This window comes from Microtus oregoni, unplaced genomic scaffold (genome assembly GCF_018167655.1).
Source record: "Microtus oregoni isolate MIOR12 unplaced genomic scaffold, Mior012 000007F_ref0000211, whole genome shotgun sequence".
Classification (NCBI taxonomy): Eukaryota; Metazoa; Chordata; class Mammalia; order Rodentia; family Cricetidae; genus Microtus; species Microtus oregoni.
In genome coordinates, this window is record NW_024543066.1 from 23,941,982 (window position 1) to 23,956,715 (window position 14,734).

The window sequence follows — 14,734 nt, forward strand, 5'->3', positions numbered from 1 at the left end:
TGGGCTCTGCTAGCACCAACACCTGCTGCTGGGGCCGGCTGGCAGGCAAGGATGGATGCTTGTGGCGGGTCAGGTAGCCTGGCCTACCGATAGCTGGGCAGGGAGAGACAGCAGGGGTCACAAGGTGGAAGGCAGAGGGTTTCATCTGTGGGTTCTGTTGCAGACACTTCGTGGGGATAGTTTGCCACACAGGATCTGCTTTCCAGGGGCTTAACCACAATACACAGGACCCCAGGGTATCAAGAGCTTTTGGCCTGAGGCTGGCCAGGGCCATTGTCCAAGGCATGGGATGCCTGCCTTCATCTACAGAGAGGGAGAGGTGGCTCCCTCCCAGGCAGCTGTGATGTGGCTTTTAGCAGCCTGGGAAAGTGAGCACTGTAGCCCCTGGTACCACTAGGAGATCAGAGGTGTCAAGCGAAAACTGTACTGACCTCTCTTGTCATCTGCGGCCCTTATCACCTTTGGAAACATACACCCGTAAAGACAGTGGACATCTCCAAAGACCCAGATGGCTAGCTGGCTTTGCTTTTGAGGTCAGATAGAAACGTGATCAATGCTGGAACTGCCCGAGGAGTAGGATGGTTCCCCATTTACCTTTAGGCTTCCCTGTGGCCTGCTGCTTGCTGGCGTTCAGCATGGCCTGCTTCCTCTGCATCTCAGTGATGGAGAAACCTGGAGGAAGGGCACACATGAGATCCCGCCTTGCCTTCTTCAACTGCCCATGAGCCTCCTTGGAGGGCTTTCTGGTCCAGGTAATATCTGTCCTCCTGGTGCCCCATGCCTATCATACTTTACAGGCTGGCACGGCAGGGGACTGCTCCCTCACCTGCTCAACCACCCTTTCTTGCCAACCAAGGGAGAGAGCAAAGATCCCTTGAGCCACCACTTCATTCCCTCCCTTGACCCTATGACCCCTTCCCATTTCTCTCCTCCAGCTTTCTCTATGCTGCTGTGGAGGCTCTTTCCCAAACCACAGCATGAAGCTGGGGATCTAGGCATAGGAAAGGATGGGAAAGGACTCTAGTACCCACCCCATGCTCTCCCAGGGCTTGAGTTGGTTGGAAGGGGACTCCCCCTGGTCTCAAAAGATGGGCACATTCAGTGAGGCCGACCACAGAGGAAGGGCCCTTTCTGCCAGAGGGGTGAGCACAGCAGAGCCTGTGCCGAGAGGTTTCTGCAGCCTCACCTAGCCCTAGGCACGATCTCATTCTCAAGATGGCGCTGAGCACCTGGTAGGTGGGCCCCAGAAACTAGGCAAGGCCCAGCAGGGTCTCCCACCTGTCTCCTGGTCCAGCTGCACCTGCTCCCTCTCCCTGGCAAAGGCCTTCAACCAGCGCTGCTTCTGTTCTGGCTTCCTGGCACACAGTAAGTGGCTGTCGCCCGTGGCACCACAGTACAGACGGAAGGCATTCTTGACGCTCACATGGAGGTCACGGTCCTTCCCGTCTTCCACATCCACCACTTCCAGGTCATCCATGTCCAGCCGGCCCTTGTAGTACAACACGTCCCGGCGGAGCAGGTCCTGCCAGATGCTACCCTGAGCCCTGGCTGCCCAGCAGCCTGTCTGACCACCTGGTCATGCCCACTCCCACCCCCAGCCGCTGATGGACAGACAGGACAGTCTTTGTCTTTGAGGTGCACATTGACAGGTGGGCAGAAAGCCCCAGAAACTAAAGCAGCAGCCCACATGGTATGGGAGAGCAGAGAGAACAAGGAAGGCTTCGTGCATGGGGCCATTGTGCCGTGGTTGAAAGAAGCAGAAGCTAGCAGTAAAGAGGCCAGAGGCTGCGGGAATCAGAGAACTCAGGAGACGGAAGCAAAGGCTTGCAGGGAGAGGTCTGAGGAGCAGGCAGGGACCAGGTCAGGAAGGAGGGTGTTCTGAACAGCAAGCACACTGTTCCAACAGCTACCCCAGTCCAGTGTCCCTGGGCACGCTCTATAGAGAGTCAGTCCTAAAGGCCTGGAGACAGGAAATGGCCAGGGTAGAGTCGGCCAGGCCCTTTACTTCTAGACAGGAGCCCCAGCCCTTACTGCTCTCCTATATGAAACTGGTCCAGCAAGGCAGGGGGGTTCGGATACCTTTTTACAGTAGATGAGCTGACGGTCAAAGAGAAAAAACATTCTCTGCTGACTCTTGGCTTGAGGCTGTGTTACACGGGTCAGCTCCCCCGAGTAGATGAGTTCTGAGCTCCTGACCAGGAGATCTTCCCCCTGAGTGAACCCCAAGGAGAGCCATGACGTAAGTGTACCCAACCTTAGACTCTACTCCCTGCCTCTCTTGTTGGTGAGCCTTCCCACTGTAGCCTGAATTGTGCCAGGCCAACAAAAGGGGATAACAGACACCCTTAAAGCCCAAAGCAGTTCTTGGGGCCTTGAGGATGTGGCTGTGGGAGGTGAATGAAGGCAGACCTGACCATCCTGTGGAGTAGGACTTCAGTGTAGCCTGTGGGCCTTCTGAGAACTTGATGTGCCACTGTAAGGTGCACAGTGATTTCAAAGGGTAGGAAACTGGAAAATACATTTGGATGTACTGAGTTAAATAAAATGTCAAAGCCCAGTTCAGTCATTTTCATTTTGTATGTATGTGTTCCACATGTGCATTTATGTATGAGTGTGGGGGCCAGAGGTCAACACCAGGTGTCTTCATCACTTTCCATCCTTTTGTTAAACTTTTATTAAGTATATTTATTGTGGGAGAGGAGGGGTGGATGCCCATGTGCCACAGTGTGTGGCGGTCAGAGGACACCTTGCAGGAGCCTCTCTTTCCACCACAGGGGTCTTGGAGACTTAAGTCAGCTTTGGCAGCAGGCACCTTTACCTGCTCAGTCATCTCACTGACTCCGGCTGGCTGGCCAGAAAGCTTCAGGGATCCTGTCTCTAACCATCTGGGACTGGGATACACCCGTCACCATGCCTGGCTTTTTATGCGGGTGCTGGGAATCGGAATTCCCATGTGCATGTGCCCTGCGCAGCAGGGGCCTCACCGTCTGAGCCATCGCCCCCACCCCACTGTGTTCTTACTTTTGGCAAATGGCTACTAGAAAGTACAGAATCCTAGACATGGCTCATGTTTTCTTTTGAATGGACAGTGCTGCTTTAGAGAAAAAATAGGTTTGGCAGGAACTTGCCCCTGCAGGTGAATGTATTTAGGACCCGAAACTGGCAGTCTGGTGCTGTTGGCAGCTGTCCATTTGGGGATGACTGTGCTCTCCAGTCCTTGTCCAAGCATGGGCTCAAAACCAGTCTACTGCATTGTCCTGCTCCCCTACCCAAGGCTTAGGAGTCAGTGTAAGGGCAGGGCCTATGCCTCTACTTCTCTGTAGCTCATTCGGGCATGCTTCCACTTACTTTCCTATCCTTACAGCTGGCATGGCATACCATGGCTCCAGATGGGTACAGACTAGAGGTGGCTAGTTGCCGGGTGCAGAGGAGCAGAGTCCTCCTGCCCCCACACCTCTAGGGAGCAGGCATGATAGTCGTCAGTTTACAGAAGGCAAGACTAGCAGATCCATGGGAATGCTCAGCTCAGAAAAGCTGACAAAGCCTTGACATGGGAGGATCCATTTCTGGTCCCACTATTGGCTCTAATCTCAACTCTTGACAATTCCAGAAGGTATCTAAAACTTAGCAGTCCAGCCTGTCTCTTAGGGCAGAGAAACAGACCAAGATGTCTTAAGAAACACAGTTCCTTGGGATAGGGCTGCCCTTGGGCTGGTGGTGGCTGGAAGGTGTGTGGTGGTGTACACAGGAAGGAGACCATTACGTGCCAAGGTAAGGCACCACCAAGGAAAGGCCCAGTGCAAGAGAGAACCTGTCTTCCAGTAGGTCCTGGGAGCTCAGTGGATCCCTGCTTCTGCTCCCCTCTGGACAAGAACAGTTTTCAAGCAAGGACCCCACAGTATTTTCTGGGCACTAGGGCCCTCACCTCCCAGTCCTCTATGGAGCTCTGCCACTGAGCAATCTTGTCGATGTTTTCAAGTCTCCGTTTCCGTTCATTGATGAGCTGGGCCACGTTCTTCATAGCATGCAAGGCAGCCTCAACGTTCTTAAAGTCCCTGGGGCAGAAGAGACAGAAATGTGCAGCGAACTGGGGAGCAGAAAGAGCTGTAGAGTCCCCAGAGGCCCTTCCATGTAATGTTGTCACCTCTGGGCTGTATATCATGGCCACAGCCATCAGGTACATAGCCTCTCCCCTCCATAACTGGTAGGTAGAACAGCTTAATAGTCTATTGACGAATATCCTCCCCTACTCCAGTAGATCTCAGGGTGGTGGGCTTGCTTTACCTAAGCTATTTCCCAGTGCCCAAAGCGGTACCCACCATTCTGCAACTGGTACCCACACTATAAATATTCGATTGGCTGGCTGATGGCATGCAGAGTCTCAGGCAGCTCCCCTCACCACCTCGTGCCCTCTACCTGTGCTGGGGGTGTGTGTACTTGAGCAGCTCTGCCAACTGGAGGGGATACTTGCAGATCTTCTGCACAGGGGTCAGTAGAAAGCCATCCAGGGAGATGTCAATCATTCTTTGCAGCAGCCGGCAGGCCTCGAAGAAGTACACGTACTTGCTGAGCTTGGTGAGCCGGGAGAGCTCCACACAGGCGTTGGGGTGGTTGTTGCAGTACTCAGAATAGATCTGGAAGTCTGCTTGCTGGGGGCACAGCTGAAGGTCAGGGTGGCTGTCTCCTGTTTGCCCAGGCAACAGGCCACAGCCATGAGGTGAGAGGGACAGGAATCTCTGCATTTGTTTTAGGAACTGGTTCTACCGACTTGGCTGGGTACAAGCTATGTGCTGTCATCCCAGGGATGGGAAAAACCTGTGCTACCATGCCCATCCTCGGAGCCACTCAGCTTTCCCAGCAGGGCTTCCAGGAGGAATTCTGATTATGCATTTGTTATTTATCTTTTAATGAAATCAAATCAGGAAGGGTTATCAAGGCTAAGCAGGTAAGACCTTGAAAGGTAGAGAGAATCCCTTAGCTGCTTCAGCAAAGGACAAGACAGCTTCTGCCCAGTAAGGCTAGCAGCTTCTATCTGTGAACCTGGTTGTGGGAAATTCTGGGAAGACATAAAGCAAGGGAGCCATGCAGAAAGACAACAGGATTGGGGGGTAGGAGGGGCAGGTACTGCTGCTCTAGGGCGCAGGGATCATAGCAGAATGTGTCCAGACGCACTCACGTGTTCCAGAAAGCAGGCACCCAGCTCGCTCAGGTGTGGCCGCTCTGTGTTGAACTTCTGCTCCAGAGCCTTCACGAAGGCCTTCTGGCAGCGGTAGATGTCCTCAATGTTCCCAAAGATGGTGCGCAGTTGCTCTTCACTGAACATGTCCTCCCGTTTTCGGCACTGGCGGACATAGCCCTGGGGAATGGGGTGGGCCCACGCTCGCTCTCTAGGGACCCACCTGCCTACCCTTCCACGTGCCACGTCCCCGCACCAGTCCACTTCACCACCTGGCCCCACCCATCCTGTTCTACTCATAGCTTAGGGTCACACATTTCATAATCCTCACCTCGCCAAGCAAGCCCTGCCTGCCTTCCTCACCTCGCAGATGTCTCGAAGGTGCTTGATATAGTCCCGCTCAGTGCTGAGGATCTCATTGATGACGTTGGTGCGCATCTGGTCCTTGCAGCTCTGGGCCTCTGGGACGTTGTCGTCGCCCTCTCCAGCCCCGGCCCGCGGGGCCTCATAGTCATCCGCGGGCTCATCCTGATTCACCCGCAGCTAGACAATACAAAACAGACGAGTGCCTGCCATCCTCCTCATCACTCCCTGAACTCTGCTCCAGGGCATCGGGAGCAGAGGTCAGCAGCTCCCACGGACGGGATACACAGGTCATACCTGCCATTTCCTTGCAACTACCTCCTATGCACAAGGAAGGCCAGGGCGGGGGATGGTGGGGTTTGATGACCACAGCTGATGTCAAATTCACCCCTCTAGGAGGGCTGTGTTCTCAGCAGTGATTAGAGCAAGCACTAGGAATTTCTGAACCAGACCTCTCACCAGGTGCCAGGTGGTTAGCTATTAAGTTTAGGAAAGGGTGGGGGGGGGGGGGCGTCTGCAAAGGAGAGGTTCTTGAGTACCTGGGAATCCCCTCCCTTTGGGAGTCTACTTCAAAATGTCCTTCTTTGGTGACCAGATGCAGCCTAAGGTTGGAACTGGGTCACCTGCTCTCCTGGGTATGACTTCACTGTCTATGCCTCCTGAGATTTCTACCTCTCAGGGCTGTCTGTATGTTACATGTTCCCCACACACCTCAATGAAAACATAGTTGTGGGTAGAAGGCATGGTTTGCTTGAAGCAGTGGTATGCTAAAGCATCATAGTGTTACATTTCTGACCTGTGCTTCTCTCTAGCCCGGGAGGCCGTGAGCAAGAGCCTGGGAGAGCGCGCGCGCTTGTGCGTGCGTGCTTGTGCGTGCGTGCGTGCGTGCGTGCGTGTGTGTGTGTGTGTGTGTGTGTGTGTGATTGAGCAGAATGTCTGTCACAGTTCTGACCCCCACCCATCCAGTCTGAGGTACCAAGTAACAGCAAAACAGAGTCCATGCTCCATGCCTCCTGGAACTGAGGTACTAAAACTGAGAGGGGGTGGCCCATGCTACATGTCTGGAACTGCAGAGCTGTTTGGGGCTTGGACTTCTGAGCAGAACCAGGAGTCTTCAGAAGTTTGGGGAAAGCACAGACTGGAGCCATACCCGTACAAAGCTGGCAGGGAACCACCCCTCGCCATCTGCGACGCGGCCCCACCACCATTCTCTGTTGGTGGCATCCATCACTTCGATGACATCGCCGGCTTTGAAGCCCAGTTCCTGGTCGTCCATGGTAACATGGTCCCACAGGGCTTCGGCACATACCACACTGCCATCACTAATGAGCTGGGGAGAGAGCCAAGGCAGCGGCGTGAGGCAAGGCTACCCTAACCTGCTCTTACCCAGCAGCCCTGGAAGCAGGGATCCTGGCCTGCTGTTCCGAGAAACTAATGAAGTCCGTCCATTGTCTCCGCCCCCGCAGGGGGGGGGGGTGCAGGGCTGTGTCTTGGGCACGTCAGTGAGGGAGCCAGAAGTGAATTCATTCACACCTTCAGCTACTGAGTCTGTGACTTCCGCTTCAGTGCCCTACACTGAGATGCTGGACTGGATGTGCACTGCGACGTGGCAACTGGCAGCTGCTACCCCTGCTCCTAGGTAGCCATTTAAGAGGGAACTTGCTCCCTCTGCAGGTTTTTGCCTGTGAGGTCACCCAATTAATAGTACTGTTTTTCCAATGACAGTGCCCATGACAGCAGCTGGGGCATTTTCGTTGTGTTTCATTAAAAAAAAAAAAAAAAAAAAAAAACCACACACACACACACACAAAAAAAAAACTTGCAGAAGTAGTCACATGACACCACTGCTCCTTATAGCCCTGGCACTCACACACGCACTGGGATCTTTCTGCCCAATGACTGTCTGATAAGGCTCCTCTCTACTGTGTGGCCTGCCCCCGGCCCCTCCCAGGTGGTCCTGATGGTTGGACCTCGGTCCCTCATTCTGATTCGAAGGCTGTCTTCTGCTTTATGAATAGATGGCTGAGGGCAGGATACAGTGGGGTAGGGGATGCATATGGCCTCCTCCTTGGCTAGCCAACAGAGACATAGACGGTCACCTCCAAGCAGGTCCCCTCACAACCCAGTCCTGCTTCTTCTAAGCTGCTTTATACCCTGTGCGCTCTCCCTTGGCCTCCCTGGGGACTTCCTGTTTGAATCCTCGCATCAGCCCAGGAAAGTGGATCTCTTCCCAGGAAGATAAGTGGCACCTCTGCCCCAAGTGTCAGGCATTGCCCTAGAGCTCTCTGTGCCCAAAGCCACACGGATCCTAGCAGGGCTCTGGGTTCCTGGGGACAGCAGCCCTCCAACCTCTGGGCTCGCTGTCTCTGTAACAGTGACTTTTGGTAGATAAGTCTGGCTGACACACAGCTGGTATAAGACAGGAGGACTCAGCAGGGCCACAGTAGGATCCAGTCTGCTGCGGGCCAGGAGCCAGCAGTCTTCCTGCATCGGGCTGTCATGTGAAGCCTTGAAGATACAGCAGAAAGAGGTGGAAGCCAGTGAGAGAGAACGGGGAATGTGCCTGACCTGGGGTCTGTAATTCTGGCCACAGATTTGGGGAAATAACCCAGGTACTCAACGTCCAACTTCCTGCTTTGTATGAACTGGGTGAGGGATCTCCCTCTGTCCCTGGATTCCCTCAAATAAGCAGAGGGAGGGAGGGAGGGAGGCGGGCAGGCAGGCAGCCCTCTCCTTATTTTGTGGTCTGGGTAGACCTTGTGGATCCTACCCTGCTGCTGGGACAGCTACTGAGGGTGTGGAACAAAGGCAGGGCTTTTCAGAGACGAGGGTCCTGGGTTATGTTACTGACAAGTCCCACAAAGCCCAGTCACGTGGAAGCCTGTAGAGTGGGAAGGAGGCACTGGTCATCAATGTCACTTCCAGACACAGAAAGCATCCAGTAGACACACTGCCGTGTCTCTGAGCATATCCTCCGAACTCGCTGCGTCCCCCATCAGCACAGCAGTAAACAGTCTTTCTGCATGATGGGTATCACAAAGGGAAGGCTAACATGCTCCAGCTCTGAAACCAGCCATGTCCATGTCACTGCCAATGCAAAATGTGGCTCCAAGAGGCGAGAAACACATTTTACAGAGTTATCAGAGCGAACCCCAGCTTCAGCTCGGTTCATTTCTCTGCAAAGCCCCTCTTGGCCCCATCAAGTGCACCTGCTCCTAAATCCGGCTCTCCAGCTGCCTCCGAGAATAGGAATCCAGCTGGCTTCTGCCTGGCAGGAGGAGACAGAGGCTGGCTGGCTGCCTCTGAGGTGGAGGGGCATCTGGGGGCAGGTGGGGCTTGTGCCAATACCCAGGTAAGATAAAGATTAAGATAAGCCAGGGGGCAGGGGCAGACTTCCTTCCTGTGCCTCTGGTTCTGCCTGGCTCTAAGGGAGGCCGTGATTTAAACGGGCCCCAGTGGACCATCATCTCCTTTATCATATCGCCCTCCTCCTACCTCCTGTGTTCCTCTCACAGGCGGGGTGGTGGCGCCTTCTCACCAAGCTGTCCCTGAACACCGGATGTGGTGGGAGGGTGTGTTCAGAGTGGCTGCTGCAAGTCATACAGCAGCGGCTCTACCCTAGGAGACTGACTGGCACTTTTTAAGGCCTAAAATAACAAAACGCAGGTATCATCTGCAGAGGAGCCCCGACATCCTCTACAGGCCTCCTGCAGCCCCGACACAATACATGCCCTGCAGTCCAACGCACACCCTTTCCAAACAGCCCCCACTAGCAGGTCACGGCTCCTCCAACATCTTCAGTCAGAGACCCGCCATGTTGCCCCACCCCCTCCTCTCCAGCCTCGAAAACTGATGAAAGGCCTATTGGGCACGTGTGCCACCACGCCCCTCAGTCACCCTCACGGTGGCATCCTCGAGGGCACCCCCAGATCGGCCTTGACAGTGAGCACACGGGGTTGGGGGTGGGGCTGGGGGAAATCTTTCCCTCTGCATGGTGACGGCGGCTAGAAGGTGCCACTCACCCTGCGCGGTTCCCTGCGGTGCCGGGCGCGTGCAGCTCAGCGAAAGGCCAGCAGGAATATCAGCACGGCGTTGATGAGGACCAGCAGCGCCAGCACAGCCGAGACCACCACGCGTTGGGCGCCCGGGGGCAGGTTGCAGCGCAGCAGGGCGCGGAGGGCGCCGCCAGGCGTCGCAGGGCCACGCCGGGGCTGCGGGGGCTTGGCCATCACGCCCGGCCTACCTCCGGGCTCCTAGCGCCGGGAGATCCCAGCTCAGGGATGGAGCCGGAGGCGTCGGAAAGGAGGCGGAGCTGCCTGCGCTCACCCGCCAGGCTCCTCCCTCACAGCTAGCTCTCTGAGTGAGCATCCAGGGCTTCAGTGGGTGCAGGGCGAAAAGAGTTGCGGGGGGGGGGGGGGGGGGTGGTAGGGAGGGGACCTGTTAAAATCGCATGACGGGGTTGCTGTGGCTCTGAAGAGCAAGTGCGTTGTGATCTGCCCTGGGCACTTACTTCCCTGGGAGAGTTAGAAGACTCTAATATCCACACAATGTTAGGTGCACAGATAGCCATGCAAGTCCTGGGGGTTCCTGGGGACCTAGCTGACCCAGGCATTCCCTAGTGAGCTGAAATCTTTGGTTGTTGTGTGTGTGTGGGGGGGGGGGGTAGGGTTAGGAGTTTTGTCATATAGTCCAGACTAGCTTTTAATTCATATATTTTACATAGATGACCTTGAAATTTTGATTTGCCTACTCCACCCTCCTCAGAGGTAGGATTCCAGGTATGAACCATCATGCTTGGTTTATGTGGTTCCGGGATCAAAAGCAGGGCTTCCTGCTTGCTAAGCAAGTACTCCACACTCTGAGGCAAATCCCCAGAGGACCAAGGGATCTTAATTGTAATAAGACTCCTTGGGAAATCGCTTCACAAATAAGTAAAGTGTGCCTCTGTAACATTAGATAATTGTCACACAAACGCCCAGCAAAACAGGGTAGCCGGGGGAGAATCTGAACCTGGGCCTGACTGATCAGCCTCAACCACCAGAACAGGGTTCTGAGCCTTCGGACACACAACTGTCTTCTTCACTGGCAGCACCAAACAGAACCCGCAACCTCAACAGGGCAGAGGTCTCGGTCTTACCAGTGTGGTCCTCTGAAACCGACTGTCGTTTAGGTGGGGGAGGCACAGCAGAGGAAGCACGGTGTTCATGTGTAGGTGACTGTCCCCTGATCCCTGTCATCACCCTGCTGAAGAGCTCAGGTGTGTACATGTATGGTCCCGTGTACAATGTGCATACATGTGTATCTGTGAGGAGGGACACTTCTGTGGGTGTGTGTGGGGGGTCATCTGTGCATGTACTGGTGTGTATGTGTGGGTGCCTCTGTGGATCTGAAGGGGCAGCTTACCTTCTGCACTACAGGCTCAGCCTAGACCATCGATCTGGGGTACTGCGTCTACTCAGTTCTGCAGAAAATCTTGGGTACCAGGTCCCCCCCCCCCCCCCCATTCCTCAAAGGGTTTTGGGAACATGGTGGTTTGAAAAAGATGTCTCCCATTGTCTTGGGGCATGTGAATACTCGATCTCCATTTGACAGCACTGTTCTGGGAAGCTGAGGAGGTGTGGCCTTGTTGGAGGAATTATGTCACTAGAGGTGGCTTTCTCTATGCTTCCCGCTTACAGTCCTAGACTGTGAGCTCTCAGCAGTCCTTACTGCATGTCTGCCACCTGCTGCCGCAATTCTCTCTTAGCCCCTGGAACTGTACGTTCAAGCAAACTCTTTCTTCTAGAAGTTGCCTTGGTCTTGGTGTTTCATTGCAGCAGCAGAAGACCAATGCAGGTAGACATTAGAAGACATCCGAGGGCCACTGCCATTCCATTTCTAACTTTCCTCTAAGGCTGGGGACCTGCCATCTACTGGAGTGACGCTGGGACTTGTAGTTCCATAGAGAGAAGGTAGTCTCTGCATCCCAGGTACCTTAGCATAGCAGGGTCTACGGCACTGAAATCAAACATTCCGTCTTTGAACTAAGTCCTTTAAGACTCAGAAGGTAAACAAAATTTAGAAAACTCAGTAGGTACACAACTCATAGTTCCCCCAAAAAAGTTCCTAAAACATACAAGATTCACAAGACCCCTCCCGAGGGTTACATAAAGAATGAATTGCCAAGAAGAGGAGACTCTGACCGGCTGAGCTGCCCACAAGTCCTGCAGAGAGCTCCAGGGATGTAGCTGTCTTGAGAATCATCAGGCATGCTGGGCCTTCCAGTGATACACCTGTTTTTAATTCAGTTATGCTCGTATGCATAACCCAGTAAACTCATTCATTTACTAAGCTAGACTTGGGTTTCTTTGTTTTGTTCTCAGTACCCCATCTGAGGTGAGTATATGTTTGCTTCCCTCAGATCCTGGGGTAAAGTCACACAACAGCACTCTGTTCATTGCTATGCCAGATCCAGAGAGGACCAGCCCCAGCTACGAATATGACCTTCACCTCATGATGGCAGCAGAATCACAGGGGAGCATGAAATGGGACAAAAGGCCCTTGGGTTTGGGCTGGGTTAAGAAGTATGTGGAGATATGACCCTACCCAGGTACTCTTAGCTTTTTAAACTGCAAGAGCTCAGGGTATAACTCGGATAACAGTGGCAACAGCTTGACCATAAAAACTCAGGCCCCTAAGCTGGTATGCCAAGGTGGCAAGACTAACAGGAAAGGGGAAGGGAGACACAGGTGTCTAAGGTGAGGGAGGCTGGGTCCTGAAGGGAGACACAGGTGTCTAAGGTGAGGGAGGCTGGGTCCTGAAGGGAGACACAGGTGTCTAAGGTGAGGGAAGCTGAGTCTAAGTTCTAGAATTCTGGGTAATAATGGAGGGGACAGGAGCTGCTCTGGAAGAGTAACCACCGTCTGGCTTTGCAGCTCTGGACTCACAGGGCAGCAGTGATCTGAAGGGACTTACAGCTGCTCCTTCCCTGTCTCAAGGAGCTCCTGAGGCGGCTGGTTTTCCAACACCAACAGTGATCACAAGGCAATGAAGCACCAACAGGTGTTAGGGTCCTCCTTCAGGCTGGCAAGTGTGAGAACCAGGCCAGGCCCACTATGTCTGTCATCACAGGAGCCAGAGGTCAGCTAATGCCATAGTGAGGTGGCCTTGGGTCCTACAGTACCTTCACGTGAGTCACAAGTGCCGGGGGAGACAGCAAGCACCCTTGGGAGACCAAAATGACCTGAGACAACTCTGCTTCCCTCTGTGTTGATCCCATGATTGACAGCATCCTTGCTTACACTTGGAGATGGCACACATTCTATGGCTCTCCTGTGTCTGTCTGCCTCCTAGCTTGGGCTTTTGGCAGGATGACATAGAAACCATCTGTACTCTGCTTCTACCCTAGAATTGAAGGACCCAAGCAGCTATGGGCACAGGTAACAAAGGGAACCCTGGGACCCGTGTGGAGAGCAGCTGGAGCGAAGGGGACGTTTCAGCCATGGCCCGACCCAAAGGGTACGAGCTGCCATGCACAGGTGATAAGGGGTTTACAGGAGACTGTAGGTTCCTCACCTACCTCTCCCCAGATCACTGCACACACAGTAGAACTGAAACGTAGTGGAGGTGAGGCCATGCTGGGTGGTTGTAGGAAGGAAGGGCTGTATAAAGAGCCACAGACAGACACTTCCTACTTTTGCCAGTTTGGAAAAAATCCTTGTGCTGAGGATGGACTCAGGCCAGGTAGCAGGCATGGCAGCGAAGCCTAGTATGGCTGAGCAAGGTAGGAAGCACAGGCATGCCCAGGCCCAAGCCATGGCATCTGGAGAAGGCTCTATACTGGACAATGCTGTAGGAGAGAGACACTTGCAGAAGCTAAGGACAGTTAACTGCTTCATTTGCTGACTCATCCTGCAGGCATTTGGGCAGTCCCAAGGGACCTGGGACAAGTATGTGAGAGGAATACAGAAAGCCTAAGACCCTGCACCACCTTCTCATGCTCCTCACATGAAAAGACAGGCATCATATACATAGCCCATTCCTGCATGCTCAGCCCTTTGTAAGGACTGGGCCCTTCTACACATCTGCACGCTATACCTACAGTGTGCACACCTGTGTAAGTAAGCACGGCAGTCACGCCCCAGGTACCCAGAATGCAAACTGCCTTTCAGATCCCCACTAGCTATCACACTCTCGGCTGGAGGAGTTGGGATCCCCTCTGTAAAAACTTGGGAAGTCTGGGGGCTTTAGAGATGGTTCAGTAGTTAAGAACACATAATGTTCTTGCAGAGGACCCAAGTCAGGTTCCTAGTATCCAACGCTGGTACCTTATAGCCACCATAACTCTAGCTCCAGGGAATCCCATGTCCTCTTCTGGCCATATGTGTGTACCCACACACAGAGACATCATTGAAATGCTTTTTTAAACCTCTTAAAGAATTTGACAAGTCCCTTTTTTTTCTCCTAATGGTGGCATGAACAGGAAAGGTTCACAATCTACAATATGACACCTACTTCTGAGAAAATACAAGTCAGAATGTGATTTATGGCAGGCCCAACATCACTGAGGACACTTCCTTTGACACCTCCTGCTACAACAATGTCCAAGGATAAAGTTCGCGCTAACCCCCAACAGAGCTTCCTGCTGAGTCCCTACAGGCAACAGACAATGGCCAAGGGGAGGGAAGGGGGTACCCAAGGAAGGCAAAGGAGCCAGCCATCCCCAGAAATCACCCCCTACATCTTTCCAGAGCTCTAGTTAGAATCTACTCAATGCCTTCTGCAGGTCAGAAAGTACAGTCTTTCTTGACTCTATCCCCAGAGCCACAGTTAGATGGGCTGACATCCTTTATGCCTGCCCTGCCCCCTTTAGAGACCCACTCCCCTGCTTTTTCTGTTTGGATCTAGGAGTACTGGCGCTCCACTGGGGTAACTGTGAAGAGTGTACCCCGATAAGGAGGCAGCCTTTTCCCGGCACAGCCCTGCATCACTGCAAGGAGCTCCCATCCCTGACTGGATGGCCCCTGAAAGATCTTGAGCCAACAAAGAAGTAAACTATTTTAAGTAGTGCAGTTGGCACTGAGGGAACTAACTCCTCAGGACACAGCTCGTCCTCTCCTCAAAGGCCCTCCCCACACGCACACCATCTATGCTGTCTCGTGGGCCCCTGCATGTGTGTGCCACCTGCCTCAGAACTTCCCGGTTCTTATATGGTAG

General features: G+C 53.7%; 1 protein-coding gene across 1 annotated transcript in view; it reads right to left on the reverse strand.

Moving 5' to 3' along the window:
- The window catches only part of Arhgef4 (Rho guanine nucleotide exchange factor 4), a 96,739-nt gene that overhangs the window by 953 nt on the left and 81,052 nt on the right, over positions 1-14,734 (reverse strand). The window contains 9 exon segments of the mRNA XM_041655975.1: positions 2-93; positions 595-672; positions 1,279-1,522; positions 2,080-2,211; positions 3,926-4,055; positions 4,417-4,649; positions 5,177-5,356; positions 5,540-5,719; positions 6,690-6,869. Of these exon segments, the coding sequence (XP_041511909.1) occupies positions 2-93; positions 595-672; positions 1,279-1,522; positions 2,080-2,211; positions 3,926-4,055; positions 4,417-4,649; positions 5,177-5,356; positions 5,540-5,719; positions 6,690-6,869 (1,449 nt within the window).